Source organism: Miscanthus floridulus, chromosome 4 (genome assembly GCF_019320115.1).
Source record: "Miscanthus floridulus cultivar M001 chromosome 4, ASM1932011v1, whole genome shotgun sequence".
NCBI lineage: Eukaryota > Viridiplantae > Streptophyta > Magnoliopsida > Poales > Poaceae > Miscanthus > Miscanthus floridulus.
Window position 1 is genome coordinate 95725414 of NC_089583.1, and position 24086 is coordinate 95749499.

A 24086-nucleotide genomic window follows, 5' to 3' on the forward strand; every position below is an offset into this window, starting at 1 on the left:
GGACCTTGGACCATGTCGATGCGGGACCCACAAGATACCCCACAAGGGAGAGAGAAGATCTAGTCCAACGAGGATTCTTCCCATATAATCTTAGTAGTAGAACTATTAAGTAATCCTACTAGGAAATCTCATTGTAAACCGACTAGGACTTTGACCTCCTGACTATATAAAGGAGGGCAGGGCTCCTGAGAGAAGAGGACGACAATTGTACAACACAACATATCACAATCAATCCAACGCAAAGGCTAACGCTGACTGGACGTAAGGTTATTACTCGATCTACGATCAAGGGCCTGAACCAGGATAAATCGACTGTCTCTTGCGTTAACCATCGAGTTCAGCATACAGTCGAAGCCCGAAACATACTGCCCTGGGTACCCCCGTGGTAGGCTATCGGTGGTGAAACATCGATAGCTGGCGCGCCAGGTAGGGGCTTTCGGCGACTTTGCATCCGAAAGCTCGATGGACCTCGATAACATGATCTTCCCGACGGGATCAACTTTCATCTTTGGCTCATGGATCTGCGAGGTGGACAACTACGACAGGCTCCAAAGCCATCTCCTCAAAGATCCAGATCAGCATGAAGAATTTCCTATTTCGACAACTACGACGGATCAGCTCACCAGAAGATTCGCGCAGCTCATAATATACGATTCAAATAAGATTTCACTGGCTACGCACATCCTGACTCGAATTTAAGCTCCATGTCCAAGATGAAGTCTTATTCGAAGTGCTTTCAAGAAACCTAAGTTCTTTTTTGGCAGGATTCCAGAGCACAACCCAAAACAACTCGGATTACCCTCAGAGTTCTTTCAAAAAGTCGAGTTCTTTTCCATTTGGGCTCGACAACATGGCAAAATCCTATCAGGGACAGATCAAAAGGTCTTTCAAACCAATGCTTGGGATACCACTGACAGGAGCCTAGGAGGGTCTCGTGCTAACAATGACATCGCAAGACTATATCATCCACTGGCCAGGTTCCATTCCTGAAGATAGCGGAACCCAACTAGTCGGCACAACAACAACAAGCTATTCTACCTTACTAAGAAGGAGACTCGATCTACGACATCGAGGCATCTACTAAAGTTATCAGCGACTCCGATAGTATGAAAACTAACACCAATAACAGAACGGCTCATGCACGGGAAGTGCTCATGGTTCGATGTCCTCGGTCACCATTAAACCCCCCAAAAGCACCCGATGTCAGGTCATCAGATAAATCAGAATCCAACATATCACCCTTTGCCTAGGGCTACGATGGAGAAACCGAGAGTCAGAAATAAGCTAGAGAAAGAAAAAACAAGTTGAAGCAAGGGCGCCAACACCGTGCTAGGCAACATAGGGAAGCTTGGATCAGATATGAGTCAGAGTTGGTTGAGTACGACAAAAGAAAATCAGCAACGAGAAGTCGAAGGAAGACGCACTGGCAAATACGCCTTACGATAAGATTCGATAAGCATTAGAAGAACTCGGAGCAACTTCACATCCCGGTGAGAAGTATGAACAGCTCCAGGACTTGCTCCGATTGACGATCCCGAGAACGCATGAAGAGAGAGCTCGATCAAGACTACCCGCCAGATCAACAACCCACAGGCAAGAAGATCAAAATCAAAGGAAATCTGCTTTCGAAAGACTTGGGCCGGGTGGAAGCCATGATGGAGGAAGTAGGAAGGAACATAATCAAGGCCACCAATTTGAACAACCAAGGAAGACTAGGAGTAGGGTGCCTACCTAGACAACCTCACAAGATTATTCCCATCAAAACGATAGTTGGCCAGAAGAATGGTGCCGAATCCTGAATTCAAAGAAACCAGGACACATGACAGATTCCCCTGTTTCGCGAACAGGCTTGCATTGGTACGATTACCTCACAAATTCAAACCGTCTAACCACTCCAAGTATGATGGCAAAACTGAACCAAGGCAATGGCTCAGAATATATTCACAATCAATTGAACTAGCCGGAGGAGACGACGATATCAAAACCCTGTTCTTTCCCATGGCACTGGAAGCCATGCCCCTCCAATGGTTCGACAAACTGAATCCAGGATCTATCAGAAATTAGGAGGATTTGCAAAGAGCTTTTTGTGAGAATTTTGCAGGAATCATTACACACCCAATCACTCATGCAGAACTAAAAGGACTCAAGCAAAAGGGAGGTGAAAGTCTCAGAAATTACTATCGACGATTCGGCGAACTATGAGCTCAAGTGCATGACATAACTGAACGAGAAGTAATTGAAGCTTTCTCTCATGGAATCATGGCTAGGTGGCAATTTCAAGACTTCTGCAAAGAAAATCTAAGAAACAATGAAGAATTTAGATGAACAGTAGAATAGATGATTACTGCAGAAGAAAAAACACGAGAGAGGTTCCCGAATAGAAGCAACCAGGACAACTCAGACAAGCAAAATCACCGAAATAGCAGACATCAAGAAAGAAAACGTAGACCAGACAATACTGTGGCAATGGTCGACAAATCAAAGAAGTTTTCCAAACCCAGAAGATATGATGACATTGAAAACATACGTTGCCCATTGCACCCTAATGGAGGCACACCATCGGAAATTGCTACACTTTCAATGATCGATACACAAGAAAAGATAGTAAGGAAAACACCAAAGAGGACAATCAGAAAAGAGATGAAGACAACCACGAGGACAAAGGATTCCAAAAACCCAGGGGAACGGTAGCAGTAATCTTCTTAGGGGCTCCGGATTGCAGAAGCAAACATCAAGAAAAACTAGCACTACGGACCATTATGACAGCAGAACTGGCTACACCAAGATATCTCAATTGGTCACAGTATCTATCCAATTTACCAGAGAAGACCAATGGACTAGCGTGGGAAACGTAGGCCATTATCCACTGGTTCTAGATCCAACTATTGCTGGTATGACCGTCACCAAAGTACTAATTGATGGGGGAGCTGGACTTAACATTATCTTTTCAGAAACTCTAAGGAAAATGGGACTACAACTCGCCAGGATGATCACACCAACAAGCACACCTTTTTATGGAATAGTACCCGGCAAAGCAGCCATGCCACTCAGACAAATTACTTTACCCGTTACTTTTGGAACTCCTTCAAACTACTGAACAGAGTTTATCAAATTTGAGGTCACTGACTTCGATTCGTCATATCATGCAATCCTCGGACGCCCAGCACTGGCCAAATTCATGGCAATACCACATTATCCGTACTTACTGCTTAAGATGCCAGGACCCAATGGTATCCTTTCTCTTCGAAGCTGATTTGAAGCGTGCTTTTGACTTGCGATGTTCAGGCGATCCAAATTGTAGCTAAAGCACAAGCCTGACAATGGAAGAAAAGAAATAGCCACAATCGCTGCTAGAGACAAGCCAAGAAGAATTAGAAATACCGGCTAAAAAGCCCAGCATCATCGCACCACCAAAAGAAGCCGAAGTCAAGCAAATCAACTTAGGCACAGGCGATACCTCCAAGACAGCAACTATTAGTGCTCACCTCTCGGCAAAATAGGAACTCGCGCTCACCAACTTTCTTTGGGACAACAAAGATATCTTCGCTTGGAAGCCAGCCGACATGCCAGGAGTCCCAAGAGAGTTGGCTGAGCACAGAATTGATGTTAATGAAAGCTCCAAGCCTGTAAAGCAACGGCTACGACGATTCTCACCCGACAAAAAGGTAGCAATTAAAAAGGAAATAACAAAACTGATGGCAGCCGGATTCATTAGGGAAATCTTCATCTAGACTGGCTAGCAAACCCGGTCCTTGTGCAGAAGAAAAATACTAACGAGTGGCGCATGTGCATCGACTACACAGATCTCAACAAACATTACCCAAAAGATCCATTCGGGCTACCACGCATTGACCAGATAGTTGACTCAACAGCAGGATCTGCACTATTATCTTTTCTCGATTGCTATTCAGAGGTATCACCAGATCGCACTAAAAGAACAAGACCAGAGCAAGACATCTTTCATCACCCCATTTGGTGCCTACTGCTACAAGACCATATCGTTTGGACTAAAGAACGCTAGCGCCACGTACCAAAGAGCTATCCAAACTTGCCTTGGGAATCAAATCGGTGAAAATGTGGAGGCATACAGTGGACGATGTAGTGGTGAAAACAAAGAACCCAGACACTCTGATTGAAGATTTAAAGCAAACCTTCAAAAACTTGAAGAGATGGAGATGGAAATTGAACCCAAACAAATGTGTATTTGGAGTTCCCTCAGGACAACTACTCGGATTTTTGGTCAGTCAGCACGGGATCGAAGCCAGCACCAAGCAAATTCGAGCTATAACAGAAATGGACCCACCTAGAAGTATCAAAGATGTGCAGAAACTAACAGGATGCATGGCGGCCCTCAACCGTTTCATATCAAGACTCAGTGAAAAGGGGTTACCTTTTTTTAAACTACTAAAGAAGATAGACAAGTTCGAGTGGACAATAGAGGCCGACGAAGCTTTCAAAAAACTTAAAGAATACCTCACCTCGTCGCCTGTCCTGACACCTCCAAAGAAAGACGAAGATATGATGCTATATATTGCGGTGACTTCTACCATAATCAGCACGGCAATAGTCATAGAAAGAGAAGAACAAGGGCGCGTGTATAAAGTGCAACGTCCCATATACTACATCAGCGAAGTACTGTTAGAATCCAAAATCCGGTACCCGCATGTACAAAAACTACTCTATGCTCTACTCATCACCTCACGCAAGCTTTGCCACTATTTCGAAAGCCACAAGATTACCGTGGTGACAGATTTTCCACTCAGAGACATCCTACATAATAAAGATGCTACGGGGCGCATATCCAAGTGGGCAGTTGAAATCGGAGCTCTTAACATCGATTTCACCCTGCGGAAAGCAATCAAATCTCAAGCTCTCGCCGATTTTGTGGTCGAGTGGACAGAGATTCAACAGCCTTTATCAGATACAATCCTTGACCACTGGAAGATGTACTTTGATGGATCACTCAAACTAGGCGGGGCTGGTGCAGGCGTTCTCCTCATTTCTCTAGAAGGAAAACAACTCAAGTACGTCCTTCAGATATTATGGCAAGCTACAAATAATAAGCAGAATATGAAGCCCTCATCCACGGGTTACGAGTGGCAATTACTCTCGGAATAAAGAGATTACTCATATACGGCGATTCAGCAGTAGTCATCAACCAAGTCAACAAAGATTGGGATTGCACCAAAGAAAACATGAGTGCTTACTAGTGCTGAAATACGAAAACTTGAAAAACATTTTCAAGGATTAGAAATTCTACACGTCCTACGCGATTTCCAACATTGCAGCAGACGTCCTCGCCAAGCTCGGAATCAGATAGAGCGAAGGTTCCACCCGGCGTATTCATAGAAGAGCTATCAGTTCCCTCTATCAAACAATCCGATGAAACAACCCATGAAATTCAGGCTAAAGGCAGTTCAGATCTTGGTAATCAACACTTCAATGGAGCCAAGTTTTCATCGACTACATCAAAAAAAATAAATTGCCAGCAGATAAAGCAGAAGCCACACAAGTTATTCACAGAAGCAAAAACTACGTTCTAGTAGGAGATAGACTTTACAGAAGAGCAGCATCATCAGGAGTACTCCTAAAATGTGTCTCATTTGAAGAAGGAAAAGAGATCCTAGACAAAATACACTCAGGTTGCTGTGGAAATCATGCCGCTTTAAGAACACTAGTTGGTAAAGCATTTCGCACCGGATTCTACTGGCCAACCGCTTTGAAAGACGTAGAAGAACTTGTCAGAAAATGCAAAGGTTGCCAAATGTTTGCAAGACAAGCCCATGTGCCAGCTCACAATCTTATCTGCATCCCACCCGCTTGGCCTTTTTCCTGCTGGGGGCTGGATCAAGTAGGACCTCTAAAGAAAGCAAAAGGTGGCTTCGAGTACATCTTTGTAGCAATCGACAAGTTCACCAAGTGGATCAAATACAAACCACTCACAAAATATAGCGCAGCAAAAGCAGTCGAGTTCATCCAAGACATTATACACCGCTTCGGGATGCCCAATCGAATCATCACAGATCTAGGTTCCCCCTTCACGACTATAGAATTCAAAAGCTAGGCACAAGACTATGGTTTTAGTATAGACTACGCGTTTGTTGCACATCCAGAAGCCAACGGACAAGTAGAAAGGGCTAATGGACTCATACTAGCCGGATTAAAACCAAGATTATACGAAGAACTAGTGGACTATGGAGCCAAGTGGATTGAAGAATTGCCTAAAGCAGTATGGGGGCTACGAACTCAAATGAGCAGAGCAACAGGCCACTCACCCTTCTTCCTAGTTTACGGGACAGAGGCCGTACTACCTGCTGACTTGATCTGGACATCACCAAAGATAGAACAATACGATGAAGGAGAAGCAGAACACACAAGAAGATTAGAACTCGATAGCTCAGAAGAAGTCAGAATAAACTGCTACCCTCCAATCAGCCAGATACCTACAAGGTTTAAGACGACACTACAACAAGAGTACCCATCCTCGATCATTACAAGTCGGAGACTTAGTGCTAAGAAGGATACAAAAGACTGATGGACGACATAAGCTACTCAGTCCATGGAAGGTCCGTTCATTGTCACAAAAGTCACTGGACCAGGCACATACAAGTTAATAACCGAAGATGGAAGAGAAATCAGCAATACATGGCACATCAGCCAGCTAAGAAGATTCTACGCATAAAAACAACTCAAGAGAAAACGGATATGCAAGTCATAAGGGACCAACGTTCACAATCGATGAAGGACAATATTCTTCGACAACATATGTATTAGTTTATATTCATGATCAATAAAGATGATATTCATCCACAACATCTTTTGTCATGACTTTCAACGAGTTGTTGTAATGAAACAAAAAGCAAAATGGCTAAAAACATGCCTGAGCATCCTGGTCGAGAGCAAAATAGCTGAAAAGACGCTTGAGCCCGCCGATGAGGGTAGCTAAAAGCTAACACCCGAAACAAAAAGCAAAATGGCTGAAAACATGCATGAGCATCCTGGCCGAGAGCAAAATAGCTGAAAAGACGCTTGAGCCCACCGATGAGGGTAGCTAAAAGCTAACACCCGAAACAAAAAGCAAAATGGCTGAAAACATGCCTGAGCATCCCGGCCGAGAGCAAAATAGCTGAAAAGATGCTTGAGCCCGCCAATGAGGGTAGCTAAAGGCTAACACCCGAAACAAAAAGCAAAATGGCTGAAAACATGCCTGAGCATCCTAGCCGAGAGCAAAATAGCTGAAAAGACGCTTGAGCCCGCCGATGAGGGTAGCTAAAAGCTAACACCCGAAACAAGAAGCAAGATGGCTGAAAACATGCCTGAGCATCCTGGTCGAGAGCAAAATAGCTAAAAAGACGCTTGAACCCGCCGATGAGGGTAGCTAAAAACTAACAACCAAAACTAATCGACCGAAATTAAGCTTAAAAAGACCCTCCTAGCTCTTCGTTTCGAAAAGCAAGAGGCTCGGGGGCTACATCCAGATAGGAATACTCTACATCCAGATAGGAATACTCTTTTCCTCAGAAAAGCACAAGCGCCACTCAAGAAAGCACTCGGATGCCTGAAGTTTGTCAAGGCAACATTCAATGCCAAGTCGTTTTACATAGCGCAGACGAAAGGTTGTCAACGCAAAGATCTACACCTAACAAGTCTGCCGAAGTTTGCCAAGCGCGGACAAGGTACTCGGCGGATCACAAAAGAGGAAGAAGAGAAAAGTACTCGGACAAATCGAGGGATTTCGTCAGGATAACACACAGAGTTGAGCAGAGACGAAAACAGGACAAAGTACTCAGCAAGTCAAGTAAATCCGACCACACCCGGGCAAAGAATACATCAACGAGAATAAAGAATCTTCATTTTAAGAGGAGTGTAATATTACAAGAGGCTGATCAATTAGATCAGGCATTGTCATCAGGAAGGGAAATATCAATGTTAAGACTGTCTACAACCCTACTGGCTAAACCTTCGACCTCAGACTCCATCCTCTCAACAGCATCAAGGTATTCTTGGCTATCAGCTTCCTCCGCTATCTTGGACAGAGGCGCCTCTGGAGCAAGGACCCGGACCTGGGCCAGCACATTCTTGGTACATACTTGAGTGCACTTCTTTGCAAACTCTTAGAAACGAGTCAGAATCCGAGGAATGAACTGAGCCCAAGATTGCCCGTCATCCGTTGGAGTCCGGAGAACATCAGCTACTGAACGAAAAGATTTCCACAAAACGTTCCAATCTTTAGTAGCCATTGCTAGTTTCCTAGACAAGCCTTCAATAGTTTTTTGGGCCTGCACAAGATCTCTGTCAGCTCCACGCCTAATCAGCTTAGCAAGGGCGAGTTCTTCCTCAGCACGAGTAATTACCTCCTCAGCCTTGTTATGACTGGAGCGGACAAGAGCCTTCATTTCATCGATACTCTCCGAGAGCTTCTGCTTCTCAACTCGGAAAACTAGACAAGACACCCAAGAACAAGTCAGTGAAAAAAGAAGTAAAAATACAAGAAGAAATGGGCAGAACCCATGGCACCTTTGCATTCATTCTTCGCAGACTCCACCGCGGCATCTCTCTGCTTCTCCGTCTCCACTACCTAGGCACGAAGGATCTTCTCCTCCTTTTGGTGCATTTGACGCTCTATCTCCAACTTAGCCCGGAGAAGGTCGAGATCGGCTTTTAGAGCGTCCACCTCAGAAGACAACTTCCTCTCATTTTCAGATGAGAAAAAGAAGCCAGAATGATCATGAGAAAAAGACTAAGCAAAAAGAGGCAAAGAGAAACAAGGCGTAAGAACAGAAGAAAAACAAGCACGCAAAAAAGGAGTGGCAGTAAAACCTACCTAGAGCTTTTCACCCAAAGAAGTCATGAGGGTCGACAAGCTCCCCCAGGCTGTGGTTAGCTCCGATAACCAATGGGTGGCGTTGAACTGTTGCACCACGTCACTGGAAAAAGAGGGACCGCCGGAAACAAGAGAAGGGGAAGGAGAGGCCAGCTGGGGCGAAGAAGGAGCAACCAAAGCAACCTCTAGGGAAGCCGGAGTCAAACCCTCAGAAGGACCCAGCACGACGGCCATAGTCACCTTCGGAGTGGCCAAGTCTGCAACTTCGCCAGGTAGCTCTGAAGCCCCCGCAACAACTTCATTAACAGAATGTTGTGAGTCCTGAGGCTCGGAACTCGTTGGCACGGCGGGAGACAGAGAAGAAGTCGATGAAGAAACAAGAGAAGACGAAACACTAAAAAGTGATAAAAGGAAGCACCGATAAGAACCAGAAGAAGGAAGATAGAAGCCAAAAAAGATAAAAGCTAGAATCTACTCACCCGACAACTTTCTTCTTCGCGAAGCCAAAAGAAGGCCTCGCAGGGGGAACCATGACGGCGAAAACGTCCCCGCCACTCGGCGACAGGAGCGGGGTAACCGACAATGGAGCCGCAGAAGAAGCCGGGGCTAGAGCCGTGAAAGAACTCTGCACTAGAGGAGCGGTAGAGCTCGGTATGGGGGCCACCAAAGAACTTGACACCAGAGCTTCAGAAGAAGTCGGCATGGGAGCCCCAGAAGAACTCATACGCGACGTTCGATTACTTCAAAAGGTTCAAGACTAAAAGTTAAAACAAAGAAGAGAGATTCAATGCAACAGGAATATGAAAAATAACTCACCGCTGCATGATGAGGGGTACTTCGTCATCCTCCTCTCCCTCAGCCAAGGGAACCAGAGCACCTGCTGAAAAAAGAATAAAAAGTACTCGGTTCAAGAGAGAAACAGGAAAACAAAGGAACAAAGAGTATTAAATGTGCTCACCTAAGAGCATGCTAGCAATAACTGGAGTACCTAAGGGAGTACTTGGTTTGCGAGGCTTCTTGGAGACAGGCAGGCCAGATGAAGACCCATCCGTTCGCCCCCTCTTCGGGACACTGCGAGGACCGCGAGGGACTAGACGAGGAACATATTCTTCATATACATCAACAAATCTGGAAGAAACCCCAAGAAGGGCTGTAGAGGTTTAGGACTTACTAATTGCAGAAGTTCTAGCTAGACGATCCCTAATCTCTGCCACGGTAGGGAGAACATCAAGGGCGATCGGGTCAACAAAGTTTCGCCCAAGCTCCTGCGAAAAAGGATAAAACAGCAAGACAAGGAAAACCTAAGCAAAAATGGATGCAGCAAGAGTACATAAAGTACTCAAACAAAAAGATAGACAACTCACAGCTGGGGGTGGGTTGTTGGCTGAGAACTCGGAGACAGCAGGAGGAATGATGCTCACTCCTTTCAACATCTTCTGGAGATGCTCGAGTACCTCCTCACCGGTCAGCTCAAGAGCTGGGACCATGCGTCAAGGATCCTCGGCCCAGAATACTCAAAGCCAAGATGCTCCCGCTCTTTCAAAGGCTGAACCCGGCGATGAAGAAAGCTCAAAACAATACCGAAGCCGGTCAAACCCTGCTGTTTTAGCATGCTAATCCTATCAAGGAGTGGCTAGATCACTTGAATCTCAGCAGGTGACTCAAGCTTCTTGTCCCATCGGTCATTCACCATAGGACCAGATCCAGAGTGGACGACGAGGGAAGGGATCAAATTGGCAGCGTAAAACCACTCGGCACGCCAATCTTTTACAGAATCGACTAGGTCATAGTCAAAAAACTTAATCTTGAGGCCCTGGCGAAACTGAATCCCGCAACCGCCAAGAACGCTGGTTTCTTCACGGCGGGGTTGAGGTTTCAGACGAAAGAAAAAGTGAAAAAGAGATAGAGAAGGAGGGATTCCAAGGAAAGCTTCACAGAGATGAACGAAAACAAAAAGATGAAGAATGGCATTGGGAGTTAGATGGTTCAGACTAACCCCGAAATAACCAAGAAACTGATGAAGGAAGGCGGAAGCAGGAAGGCAAAGTCCGACGCGGACAAAGGAAATGAAGAGGACAATCTCACCAGGACCCGGAGCTGGAACCCGATGCTCGCCCGGTACTCTCCATTCAGCAATGACTTTACTTTGGATCAAGCCGTCGCTAACGAGCTCGCGCAGCTGGTCTTCGCTTGTTGTTGGAGCCAGCCAAACCTTCTGAGCAGCCCTCATGGCCACGAACTCCTAGTTTTCGATCAAAGAAAGGGATGACTCCTTGTCCATGAAGGTCGCCTGAGACTTGCTTGCGGCTTTCTTCTTTCCCATGAACTAGCGGAAGCAAAAAGGCACTGGGGAAGATGAAGCTAGGATGGTGGTGCTCGGGTGACAGCGACGATGACGGCGGCGGATTTCTAAAAGCTAGGGTTTAAAGGCAGGAGCTAAGCAGCAAAGGAAAGGAAGATGAAAGGTCTTTAAATATATTTTTCAGTAATAAAAACGGCCCACTAGGCCCGTTAAAACACAGTGTGAGAATGTAATGGTCCATTTACTGACATAGCTAAAACAACGGAGGGCACAAATCTACACAACGGTACAAACCAACGGGCAGATTTCAGACTTATCCATCCAGCACCACAGCAGGGTTATCAGATCGCTACAAGAACAACTCATCAAACCAAGAAGAAAGAAAGGGCTACCTTGCAAGGAACAAAGGAACCCGGTTATTGAAGAAAGAAACTAGGTAATCTCATGAATGACAGGGATCATAGCAGAAAAGTAAAAGACAACTCAGAAGACAAGATTCGTTACATTACAAGCGACTTCAAAAGTAGAAGATTACAAATCTTACAAGACCCAACGAACTCGGCACCACGAAAAGCAAAGTAGCAAAGAGGAACACGGACATGGCTAGGCTCTGGAACGACTACGTGTCCCAAATTGCTACTCGGAAGGACAAACCGTCATCAGCTACACTGTTTTCTTCAAAGGACGGACGTAGTGCATCTAAGGCGGAAATCGGCAGCACGACAAGACAACATGGAGCAGAGAAGGCCGGCGAGCATCTGTCTACCCAAGACTGATGTGATGTTGGATATGATGTTGATCTGCACTGGACAGTCTCAGGACAGGCGACGAGGATCAACCCAGAACTGCCCGATGAAGAAACGAAGCCCACATCACAAGACTTCCTCCAACTACCGCCACGTACAACCTGGCATAATGCTGTCGCGGGATTAGCCTACCTCTAATCCCTATCACAAGACTTCCTTTAGCTACGACAAGACACACAGGAACTACAAAATATGTCTGGGGGCTGCTCTACTTCACAAACTACCATGTTCATGACTACGAAGGTTTCAACAGAATGTCCAATGGATGAAAACAAGCACTCCGGGATAGTATTTATAGACCAAAGGAGCGGCGCACATGGACTAGGAGTACCAATGAAATAAGCCAAACAAAGGATACAAGTAAAAGACAGGACTTCAATAATGGATGACTCAGGCGAGAGAAAACAGTACTCGAAGATGGGCATATTCGGAAGAATATACCAGCACAGTACAACCCATGAACAAAAGGCATTTACACTCAACCACCACCATACAACTACATCTGACAACAACAGACTATCAAAGAATACTCCAAGACCTCGCATCCGAGTTCTTTCTGAATAAAACAACACGGATATACGCTCGGGGGCTCAGCCAGCATCATAGCTTAATCAACACTAAGCTAGGGAGCTCGACCTTCATTTCAACTACTCCCAGAGGATCGGAACCAAAGACAAAGGACCAAGAATACAAGAAACTCAAGACTACAACGACGACGACACATCAAGACTCTTCATCTGACTTCTTTTCTAAAGAGAAGAACTCAGAGAAAGCATGGGGCTGCGGGATACATAGCCCTAGAATTTTTTGAAGACAAGAATCTAGACCCTCTAACTTTTGCAAGCAAAAGTAAGAGGCTCGGGGGCTATCACTCAGTGAGTGCAATTTTTACGAAAAATTGCACCCACCCAAAAAGAACCCTGGACATAAGCTCGGAGGCTGCATGCCGCGAAACTACACGGATGATGGTTTAATCCAAGAATAAAGGGCCGCTTCAGAAAGATGCCGCAAAACTACTAGGATGATGACATAATCCAAGTCTCGGGGACTACTTCAGAACATAAATTTTCAAACAACATAAAGGATCAAGACCCTCCAACTTTTTGTTCCAAATAGCAAGAGGCTCGAGGGCTACACTTAGTGAGTGCACTTTTTCTTCGAAAAAGCACACGTCACCAAAAGACTTCCTCAACGCAGACCACTTCAAGACATTACGACAAAAAGAACCCAGAACGAGCCATATTTGAGTTCTTTTTGATAAAACTTCAACGAATAATCAGAGCAACTTCAAGACAAGATCCTCCAGCTCCTTGTTCCAAATAGCAAGAGGCTTGGGGGCTACAACCAGATGGATGTACTTTTTCTTCAAAAAGCACTCACCACTCGAAGATCCCAAGAAGCACTACAAGGTTTCACTCCAGAAAGCACTTGGATGACATTTTGTTCCTACTCAACAAGACTTGAAGGAGCAAAGCGAAGACTTTCAGAGCTCAACCATGAAGTGTTTGGGGGCTTGTCGATGCGGGACCCACAGGATACCCCGCAAGGGAGAGAGAAGATCTAGTCCAACTAGGATTCTTCCTATATAATCTTAGTAGTAGAACTATTAAGTAATCCTACTAGGAAATCTCATTGTAAACTGACTAGGACTCTAACCTCCTGACTATATAAAGGAGGGCAGGGCTCCTGAGAGAAGAGGATAACAATTGTATAACACAACATATCACAATCAATCCAATGCAAAGGCTAACGCCGACTGGACATAAGGTTATTACTCGATCTACGATCGAGGGCCTAAACCAGGATAAATCAACCGTCTCTTACGTTAACCATCGAGTTTAGCATACGTCGAAGCCTGAACATACTGCCCCGGGTACCCCCATGGTAGGCTATCGGTGGTGAAACATCGACAGACCAAGGGCGATAGTTAGGGTTGGTGACGGCGTCTTCCATGTTGACGGTGAGCACCCGGCGGGCAGTGAGCTTCTGATCTCTTCTGCTCTCAGCGGCGACGAGGCCCCTAAAGATGGTGGCGACCACTTTGTCATGATCTTGGAAGGCGTTGTTGTTGCCCCTAGGTGGTCGGCGGCCTCTGGCTCCATCTTGTTGTCATCGTCTGGCTTTTTAGCCTAAAACTCCTTAGCCAAGCCGAGGCAGTCCTTCATCTTATGCTTGCTATTTTTGTGGAGAGGGCACGGGCCTTCGAGGATCTTCTTGTACTACTCGACATAGTTGCGCTTAGGTGCGAGGTTCATCAATGGTAGCGATGATATGGTCTGGTCTGCGGCGGTGATACTGACCAGATTTGGATCCTTCTGGCCAATCACGGCCACTGTCCCAATGGTGACTATGGTCATCATAGTTGTGGTCATTGTGGCGCCGGTCGTTGGGTCGCTCATTGCTGCGGCGAGTTGGGCGATGAATGCCCGCATCCTCATTGAAGCGCACTTTGGCCTCTTCGGTGTCAGCGTACTGATCGGTGGTTGTTATCATCTCGCTAATCCCCTTAGGTGGCTTGCGATTGAACTTGTAGCGAAGGTCGCGGTGGAGTCCTTGGATGAAGGCGGTGATGACTTCTACTTTTGTGATGTTGGGAATAGAATTCCTCATCTCAGAAAAGCGTCTGATGTAGCTACGGAGGAGCTCGGACTAGCTTTTGATAAATGTGGTTCAGATCATGCTTGGTGCCTGGCCAAGTACATGTGGCCATGTAGTTGTCGATGAAGACCTTCTTCAGCTCTTCCCAGGATCCGATGGAGTCTAGGGCAAGGCTTGTGAACCAGTTCATCGTAGTTGGCATGAGCATGACTGGGGAGATAGTTTGCCATAATGCTGGTATCTCCCTCGGCGGCGCGCACAGCAGTGGCATAAGCTTGTAGCCACTATATGGGGTTCATCCGTCCTTCGTAGGGCTCGACCCCATTGATTTTGAAACCACGGGGCCTACTAAAGTGTCCAGAGTACCCTTGTGAATGCTTAGGGCCCTTCAGGATCATCGCCACCGTGATCTGCACATTGTCGGCGTTGAGTGGCTAGAGGGCTAAGTCCGAATTACCAAACTCTTGCTCGTACTCTTGACGATGGCATACTTCTTCTTCATGGCAGGAAAAACAGCGCTCATCGATACGTCGTAGCGCATCTCGGAGATTGTTAAGGTGTGCTCGAACGTCCTGGTCAACTTCCTGGTCATGTTGGCGAGGGTGGTCGATGTGGTTGCCCTTGGCTCCCCTGGAGAGGTTGTCCATCATCGTGGTGCTGGTCAGCGAAACAACTTTGGCTAGGGCGGTGATTAGATCTTGGCATGGCTAATCGACGAATCAAGCTCGTAGAGTAGGAAGGTCTCTGATCCGAGAGGATCTCGTTGACCTGGCAGTGCGCCGCTTTAAGCATGGCGGCGACCTTGGCGACCTTCGGTGTCTGCGGGAGCCAGGGTGAGCTCATTTGTGGCCACAGCCAAGTTGGCGCTTGGGGTCTTATAGATGTCGTGGATGTCAACACGGACAAATTCATCGTCGAGGTTGTGTTGGAGTTGGCGTGGTCTTCCTTATGAGTCAAGCTAATCGTTGCGAGCTGCCTTGGCTAGCATAAGGGCAACTTCTTTTGCTCGGCGCTGTGCACGGTTGATGTTCCTGTTGACGCAAGCAGCGCGGTCCTCTTCGGTTTCCCCTTCCCGCAGGGGACTGTCGATGCTGACGTTGAAGATTGCGCCTCCAAGAAAGGGAGGAAAAGGAGGTTGTTCGGTGATGGTTTCGGCGACAGTCTTCGTGGAGCCTTAGGACTCAAAGTCTGGATTCTCCTCCAGGATGGTTTAGAGAGATGCTCCTGGGCGTCGACCGACATGTAGCATGTTGACAGCCAGTGGGAGCTGGTCGGCGATCTGGTAGACGAGAGGACGGATATCTCCAACCTGGTCGACGAATTTGCCCCTTAGGGCATCTTGATAGGCGACGACGATGTTGGTGAGCCAGTAGGGTAGGGCCGTAACCCCTGGAGTTTCCCAATCCGCCTCCGATAGATCTGAATCAGAGGGTGGTCGGTGCTGGACCAGAGTGGTTAGAGCCGATTCTGCGATGGAGAGGCAATCGATGAGCTTTTGGCCAACTAATCAATGGACGCGATTCAGATCCTCATTGTTGATTTGCCTCCTTGGGTAGCGGGGGAGAGGGCGGCGAATTGTCGGCGAAAGTGACCTCAGAGGTGGTTCTAAAATTAGATTTGTAGTCGCAGGTGTTGGGGTGATCGGCGCAGTATTGATCTGCACCGGCTCGATGAGGTCTCCAACTCTGTTAGCGTTGATGATCCACGAGATCGATCCGACCGTGAAGATCTAGCCGGGCTGTTGGAGGGACGAAGAGCCTGCAAAACGTACCATCTTGTTCGACATGGAAACAGCACGCGCATCCCTACCTGGCGCGCCAACTGTCGACATAATATCATTGACAGTCCTCCGAAGGGTATCCCACAAAGGTAGATTGATCGACAGAGATGCGTGCAATCGAGAACAAGAAGGCAACAGAGACACACGAGTTAGACAGGCTCGGGCCGTCGGCGTGACGTAATACCCTACTCCCGTGGTCTATTGGATTATATTGGCTATCGTATGATATTGCGTGTGTTTGGAGGGGGGTCCCTGTCTGCCTTATATAGTCCGGGGGCAGGGTTACAGGTTGGTTAGATCTGGGAGATAACCGGAAAGTAATAACTGATTACAGGAATCTTGGGATCATACGTATCCTAACAGATCTCGTAGTATCTTCAGGATATCTTCCCGGTGTCTTGCAGGACGCGCCGAGCAGCGCCGTGCCCCATAAGGCTTAGTCTTGTGGGTTGGGCCGCCCCTAGGGGCGCAGCCCATGTGGCCTGCCGTGGGTATCCAGGGGTTGTACCCCCACAATTGTTAAGATACTTAAAAATAATATAAATTTTTAGTAGTGTTATAATCACGTACAAGTGTCCGTTGTCACATAAAAGTGATGTCTTTCTTATATGGTGTCAAATAAAAAAAAGTCAATACATGAATGCTATAACTTTAAACGAGATCTAGAACTTTATAGTTTTAAGTTTTATTTGATGTCGTTAAGATGCTAAAAATAGACAAAATTTCAGCATTTATTATTTCTTGCGTATAAAGTTGAGTCATAGATCTTACTGAGAGCTATAACATTCATATAAAAGTATCTTTATTTAACATCATACAAGAAAATATATTACTTTTCTGTGACGACAAATGCTTATAGGCATTATTATGTTGCTGGAATTTATATTATTTTTTTAGCATTTTAACGATCCAATGAAAAACTCAAAACTAGAAAGGTAAATCATCTTCATATGACATCATATGGAAAATATATAATTTTTCTAAAGTTGAGGCTTGATATGCTATTCCAGTTGGAGCAACAAAACACTAATGTCACGCCAAGGGAAGTGGTGTAACAAAATTTTTCATGTGAAAATCATCGTCTAACATGACAGATCTTTCCGCGCCAACACATATAGTTTTACAGCACCATTTTGTCGTGCTAGGACACATGTGTTCGACAAAAAAAGATTAAACATAAAAATAAAAAATAATAAGTGAGGCTATTTTAAAGTTAAATTTTAAAAAGATTAATAAAAATTAAGAAACACACACGGGGAGGGGCCAGGGGCGGGGTAGGCAAGGGACAGCGACCCGTGCGCGAGTCCGGGGCCACGGCTTTTTGTATGGCCGACCACTCGCCTTATCGGCCCACGGATAGGGAACCAGGGGCCCCGGATCGTCCGACGTTCCGCCGCTGCCGCGACTGGGCGGAGATACCAGGGCCGGCCCAGCTTGGAGACGTGGAGAGCGACTGGGCGGAGATACCAGGACCTTGGAAAGTTGTAATTCCTCGTTTGTCTCTCTACCACTACCAGCTGGGGTTGCTGAGACATTTTCCCGTAATACCGTTACCGTGGGTCCCAGGAGCCGGAACACATGCGGTTCTCGACGACGGTGATACCCGGACGCGGGCAGCGCTTGTGTATCACTCACCTCGCACCTGTCTCTATTTTCGTTTTCTTTGACTCTTTTTTAGTTTCTTAACTTGTGAATTTCTAGTTCTAGTGCTTCCTTTGTACTTCGGCCATTATGTTGTTTGGTCGGCCGTACGAGTGCCCACTGGGTCTTAAGGTCTGTCGATGGTTCTGTACACTCCGGATGCCCTTAGGTGTAAGTAGTATTTGATCTACATGGAACTGAGATCATTAATGCATATTAGCCTGTGTTGGCCCTATTGGGAACTTTCAGCCTGGCTTTCAGCGAACTGAACAGGACCTGTTGGGAACACAGAAATTTCATAGAAACCACATAGAAATTTCATGGGAATTAGTTCAATTTTAGAGAAAAAACACGGGAACAGGAATTTTTGCCCTTGACTGAGATGGCATTAGCAGAGGAAAAGATCATTATGGCCTCAGTACACCGGGAGAGTTTTTCCCCATGCATATAGAAATGCGCCCAAAAAAAGGTACTCAACTTGTTAGATGGACTGAAGGGCGGGCCTGGTGCAAACGGTAGAGTCTTACCGTCTATGACCGGAAGGAGTATGGCTTGCCATTGACACTCTTCCCTAGACCCCGCACAGAGCGGGAGCTCTCTGCACTGGGATACGCTATTTTTTAGCTTGTTAGATGGACTGGTGGGAGAGTCCAATGGCAACAACTTCCAAACAGTTAGAGGCTGTGAGATGGACAATTGCTTCCAGTTAAAACAGTTCATGACTTCCTCTCCACAAGCACGTCTTATAAGGGCGTACCCAGTACAGAGAGCTCCTGCTCTGTGCGGGGTCTAGGGAATGGTGTCAGTGGCAAGCCTTACCCTCGCCTGTGCAATGCGAGGAGACCGCGACTCGAACCCGGGACCTTCCAGTCACAGGCGGTAAGACTCTACCGCTTACACCAGGACCCGCCCTTCCTCCACAAGCACGTCTTATAATTAAGACATATGTAGCCAAGCAAACAGGAGCCTGGTAGAGCTACTGGCATCAAACTTTTGCTTCAAAAAATATTTAATGTTGCATTTGCTACAAAAAGGTATCCAGTAACATCGGCCCCAGTTCGGCTTACTCCATATTCGGTTTGTTCGGCTTGTTTTTTCAGCTGGAGCAGGATCCACGATCAGCATAAGCAATCAAGTATTACATTGCAAGAAACATCTTCAACATGTAATGAGCATGGTATGGCATGACATCCTGAATCCTGTGGGAGAAAGGAAGTCTTCCCTGGTTGACTAGCTCCGGAGTCAGGATGGTTGTCTAGCAAGAGCACTGAAACTTCCTACGCAAGCCCATCCTTCTAGTGCGCACTCTCCAATTGCTTGTTATCTTTTTTGCCCCTCTTCCGCTTCCGAACCCTCTTTCTCTTCGCCTCGCCATCAGCCGTAACTACCTGCAGAACAGATGTTGTCATCAGTGCTTGTGAGTCCTGATACAACTACAAACGAGAGGCACAGCAAAGTTTTAACACTGTTGGATCTAATAATAAATTACAAATGTTTAGTTATATTACATTTAGTTCAATCTCTGAACATACATCAGAGATCTGACAGAACAAAACCTGATGTCACAAAATGACGAGAGGTACATATGATTCACATTACCAAAGAATACCTGGTTTTGAATAGCTGTGGGGAGCTTTGGTTTCTTCTTCTTACAGGAGAGTGGGTTAGGACCCTGCATAATGATACTTGTAAACATTTAATACAAGAAATAGAGTAGTGAACTCAGTTGCTGTTGATGCCTACTAGATAACAAACACTGGATATAGTCAATCACATGACAAGAGATACCAAAAAGGCAATGACTCTAAATATAACCTTTGCTTTGTTCCTTTTAAACTTGCTTTTGTCAGTGACACCAAGAGCATTTTTTACAAGAGAACTGATAGGCCTCTCATGTTGTTCTTTGTCACTTCCATTTTCACTGGCAGCTATCTTTCCTTCTGATGCAGCCTTCAGTAACTTCTTGTATTCAGATATATCCATATTGAGACGCTTCTCCTCATCCAATTGAGCAAACTTGCGTTGCTGCACAGAGGGTTGTTCTATGAATAAGGAGTTCTTCAGACCATATATCACAGGAACCCCAGGAATCTACATGGAAGCAGACAAGTACATGAGCAAATTACTGCGACCCAGACAAGGTCGTAGATATGATCCACATGATTTTCTTAAAAAGAAGTAGAGTTTACACACGACAGATGAGGGTTGTCGATACCTCTCGTAACTTTTCTCGAAGACCAGGATCCTGGGTGGCAACGAAGAAATGCTCAGGATTTTTATCACCTATCAGTGACATGACACAGTTCACGGCACTGACCACCTTGTCATGCTCACACCTGGTAACACCGTGAAATCCAGGAAAACACTAAGTCAATGCCTCATAATTAGGCTCATATGATAGAAATCAAACTCATATAGGTCCCATCTGCAAAATTCAAACTGGGATTGAAAGACCACATTCGAGAATGGCACAAAACTAAATGCACCGAGCTACTACATTGTAATGTTGAGCCAGTGATGTACGTCATGACACCTAAAACCAGTTTACAGGTCCTGGGCCAAACAATGGCTACAAAAATGCATTCTGAAGTGATCCAAATTCCAACTGCAGCATAGGTTCCACTTCCAGACAACCAAATTCGATTGAACCAAATTGGCTACTCAGACTCCAAGATAGCATGCAAGAACTATAATTTGGTTCTCTGAAGTATGAACTTGGTAACTATGTTCATGTGAGTACATTTCTGAATTGAACGATGTTCTAGGTTTTTCTTTGGCTTTGACAAAATCAAATTAATACCACCGAGCCTCACAAGCAATAGAAGTGCCGGAGCACAAATCAAGCGGTGAATTTTAAGCCAGGCAGCAACAGGATTAAGTCAAGGTGGAGCACAATTGGAGGTTTGGGGCTGACAAAAAGGAAAGAATGGTACTGGCTGCAACTGCAACGGTGACAGAACTGTGAAAAGAAGGAATACCTACTTGGTTGTGGTGAGCAGCTGCGCGTTGTCGAAGGATTCGGCATGTGACTTGCCGAGTCGCCTGAGCTCTGCGTTGATGCACTTGGAGGTGAAGAGGGCTGGCGTCCTGGAGGCCGAGAGGAGGTCTCGGAGAGCCTCGTCGGCTGGGAGGAGGCGCTGGGTGAGGAGGTGGTGGACGAAGGTACCGTCGATGAGGACCTTGTACGGCTCGCGGAAGCCGAAGCAGGTGGCGTAGAACTTGATCGCTTTGCGGTTCTTCGATCGCTTCTTCACCCGCATCCTGATTACTGGGTGGGCGGCGGCAGCGACGGGAGGCCGGAGCCGCGGAGGAGACGGCGGGCGCGTTAAGAACTGGCGAGTGGAGGCGGTGGTGAACGGGCAGGAAAGTAAGCCGAGCTAGGGCTTTGGTTCATCACGCGGCTCCTCTACTTGCTGGGCTGAACTGGGCCCCGTGGAATCAAGCACGATAAAGCCCACTTTTATGTCTCTGACCAACAATCACATTTCTCTGAGGAAATAGGCCAAAAGGTTTGGTGGGCTTTTCAGATTGGCCCGAATTAAGACCATTTTACTTCCTCAAAAAAATATACACCATTTTATATATATCTATATACATCTATGCTTAATATTAAAGAGCAAAGTGATTCTTTCGGCAAATTTTTATTTCTCAAAGTGCCATCACGTAACTCTTGATCCATAATTAATCCGGACTCATGACGTACTAATACAAGTTAGAAATATGTGGCCAACGGTTGTATGGAGTCCTATTCCAATTTCCAAACCTGGCCAACCTAACTAAACATGAAATAGATTCATTCTATCCGAAAATGGGAAGGGATGGATTTAATCTATCTCACGAAGTCTCATAAACCTAACACATGCTTAGTTCATGGACCCATATGAAAATAAGCCAAGGTGTATTTCACTTGATATATCTGTCGCATAAACTGAATTCTCTATCCCAAATCTAGCCTTAGTAGCCATGTCCTCGAAAGGAAACGGGAACATGGAGCCCTACTAATAATAATGTTTTTTACTGTAGGCATGTGAATGTTCCCAGAATGAGGAGCGAGGGTATGTTTCATGTTTCTGTCTGCTAAGAGCATCTCCAATACTTTCCAAAACTCATTCTCAATTTTGATTCTTTTGGGTAGAATAACCCCAACTCCTAATACTTCCATACTCGAGAAAAACTTTCCAGTAGCGTGAAAAAGTGGAAGGACGTGGGGAAGAATTAGACCTGAGCATTTTTGGAGCCTGAGCCGGTCCGAAAAAAATCTCGGCTATTTCGAGTCGAAAAAATCATGTCCACGTCCCATGGGTGAGTCAGGCCAGGCTTGGGCTAGATACAGGTCTGGACGGGTCACTCGTGGTTTTTTAGTTGGAAAAAAAAGATAAAAGAAATACTCTGGGCCGGGTTCGAGCCGAGAAAAAAAATTCTGGACAGCTGGACCTTGTTCACTAAGGCTCGCGGGTGAACCAAAACCCACAAGTCTCGAGTCGCGCTCAAATTGCTCAGGTCTAGGAAGAGTAAGGACATGGTTCATGATGCAAAATATATAAAGAGAGAAAGAAAATACAAAAAATGGTTATGGTGATTAGGAAATAGCCGAAATTCTTGATGCAAAATTGCCTTCTTTCTAGGAGTAAGATTTTAGAAACGGTTAGAAAAATCCAACAAATTTGATCTTAACTTTGTTTAGCCACTTATTAAAAAACTCATTGATTTACCATTTTTTTTGAAACAATTGGAGCTGGCTGTTTTTAGTTTGGCACGAATCACAAAGTTGGCACTAGCAGCAGAATGTGCAAGATTCTACCGGAGCTTAACCTTTTCCCAACGAGAATTCTGAAATCAATATTTAGGCATATGAATGACACGTGGGTCCAAACACATATTCCCCACAGGTCGGTGACAAGATCTTTCTAGCCGAGTAGGTGAACACCCAGAATTTTTTATTTATTTTTAACACTTTTTGTAAACTAATTTTAAATCTAACACTGTTTAAAATGTTCTCTCCAAAACTAACACTTTTGGCCGCGTCTATTTCCCTGGCGCGGCGAAACGCCTATGCCGCGCTATGCATGGTGGCGCGACGAGAGGGATTGCGTGGCGACGACCAGGATGCTGACCGGTGACGTGGCAGGGTCTGCCGCGGTACCGATCTGGGCGCGGCATTGACGCGCCATGGAGAATGGCGCGGCGAGGCAAAGCTAGGCATGGCTGGAGCATAGGCCTGCCCGCGCGGCCTCGGCATGGCATCTAGGCCTGCTCATTGTAGCAATGACGCTGACAGAGCATGCGATGTCTTCTAGCTGCGTGTCCGATGGACGATGGGGAGAATTAATTAAAGAAGCCTTTAGCCATCAATGGATAATGGATTTTCCTTCCTTCCCCAAGAATCATCAACCATGCAACTTTTACAGTCCAATCCAGTCCACCACGGACTCCCTCCCTGCGTCTCCGAGAGGAGAGGATGGCCCAGCAGGTGACGTGGCAGAGTTCCCGCAATCAGGCCACGTCGATTTTGTTTCAAAGTTGGTCCACGTGTCTGCTTTTCTATCGATCGACCTCTACTGGAGTACGTACTGTATGTGTTACGTGTTGGGCCAGCTGAAAAGGACACTGTGGGAGGCTTTCCATCCACTCCGACGTCCATCGGACTACCGAGCTGGCGACAGCCTCGGTCCCCGCGAAAGGCTAGACGCGAGGGTCTCATCGACCAGCTAGTACGGAGTACATCTACAACGACTCCCGGTAGATGCTACTAGATCTGACTACAGGTAAAGGATCTGATTCAGTTGTTTTCGTCCCTCCTGTTAATTGAATTTTTTTCCATATACTTACAATGTCTTCTAGCTATATTTATATTGTCTTATTACTAGATTTACAATGATTTCTTCAGTGTAATTTATTGAACACGGTAGTGTAATTTGGAGATAATACAAATATATGCCAAATTTTTCAGAAATACTTTCATTTTTTTTATGAATTCCAGATACCAGATAAATATATTTTAAATTATTCACAAATTTTTCATAAATTTCAAAACATTTTTTCCCAAATTATGGTGGGACCCACCTCCCCAACCTTATCCCTTCCCTTCCGTCGCCTGCTCACTTTTCCTTCCCTTCCCTTCCGTCGAATGCGCAC

At 45.9% G+C, this 24086-nt stretch overlaps 1 protein-coding gene across 1 annotated transcript; it reads right to left on the minus strand.

Annotated features, from left to right (window-relative positions):
* Nucleotides 1–18942: 18942 nt before the first annotated feature.
* Nucleotides 18943–21335, minus strand: LOC136552193 (uncharacterized). The gene is made up of 5 exons (XM_066543731.1): nucleotides 20934–21335; nucleotides 20167–20287; nucleotides 19767–20042; nucleotides 19561–19623; nucleotides 18943–19339 (listed from the first exon to the last, which is right to left on the minus strand). Exons 1-5 carry the CDS (start codon nucleotides 21209–21211, stop codon nucleotides 19247–19249), a joined length of 831 nt encoding a protein of 276 aa, XP_066399828.1. The 5' UTR covers nucleotides 21212–21335; the 3' UTR covers nucleotides 18943–19246.
* Between the last annotated feature and the right edge of the window lie 2751 nt (nucleotides 21336–24086).

Bases quoted from the DNA above. Each gene is read 5' to 3' on its own strand.
- LOC136552193 (XM_066543731.1), bottom strand. From the start codon at position 21,211: ATGCGGGTGAAGAAGCGATCGAAGAACCGCAAAGCGATCAAGTTCTAC. The intron at 20,043-20,166 runs GTATCGACAACC...GCTTCCATGTAG, and splicing joins TTCGAGAAAAGTTACGAGAG to ATTCCTGGGGTTCCTGTGAT. The intron at 19,340-19,560 runs GTATTCTTTGGT...TCTGTTCTGCAG, and splicing joins CCACAGCTATTCAAAACCAG to GTAGTTACGGCTGATGGCGA.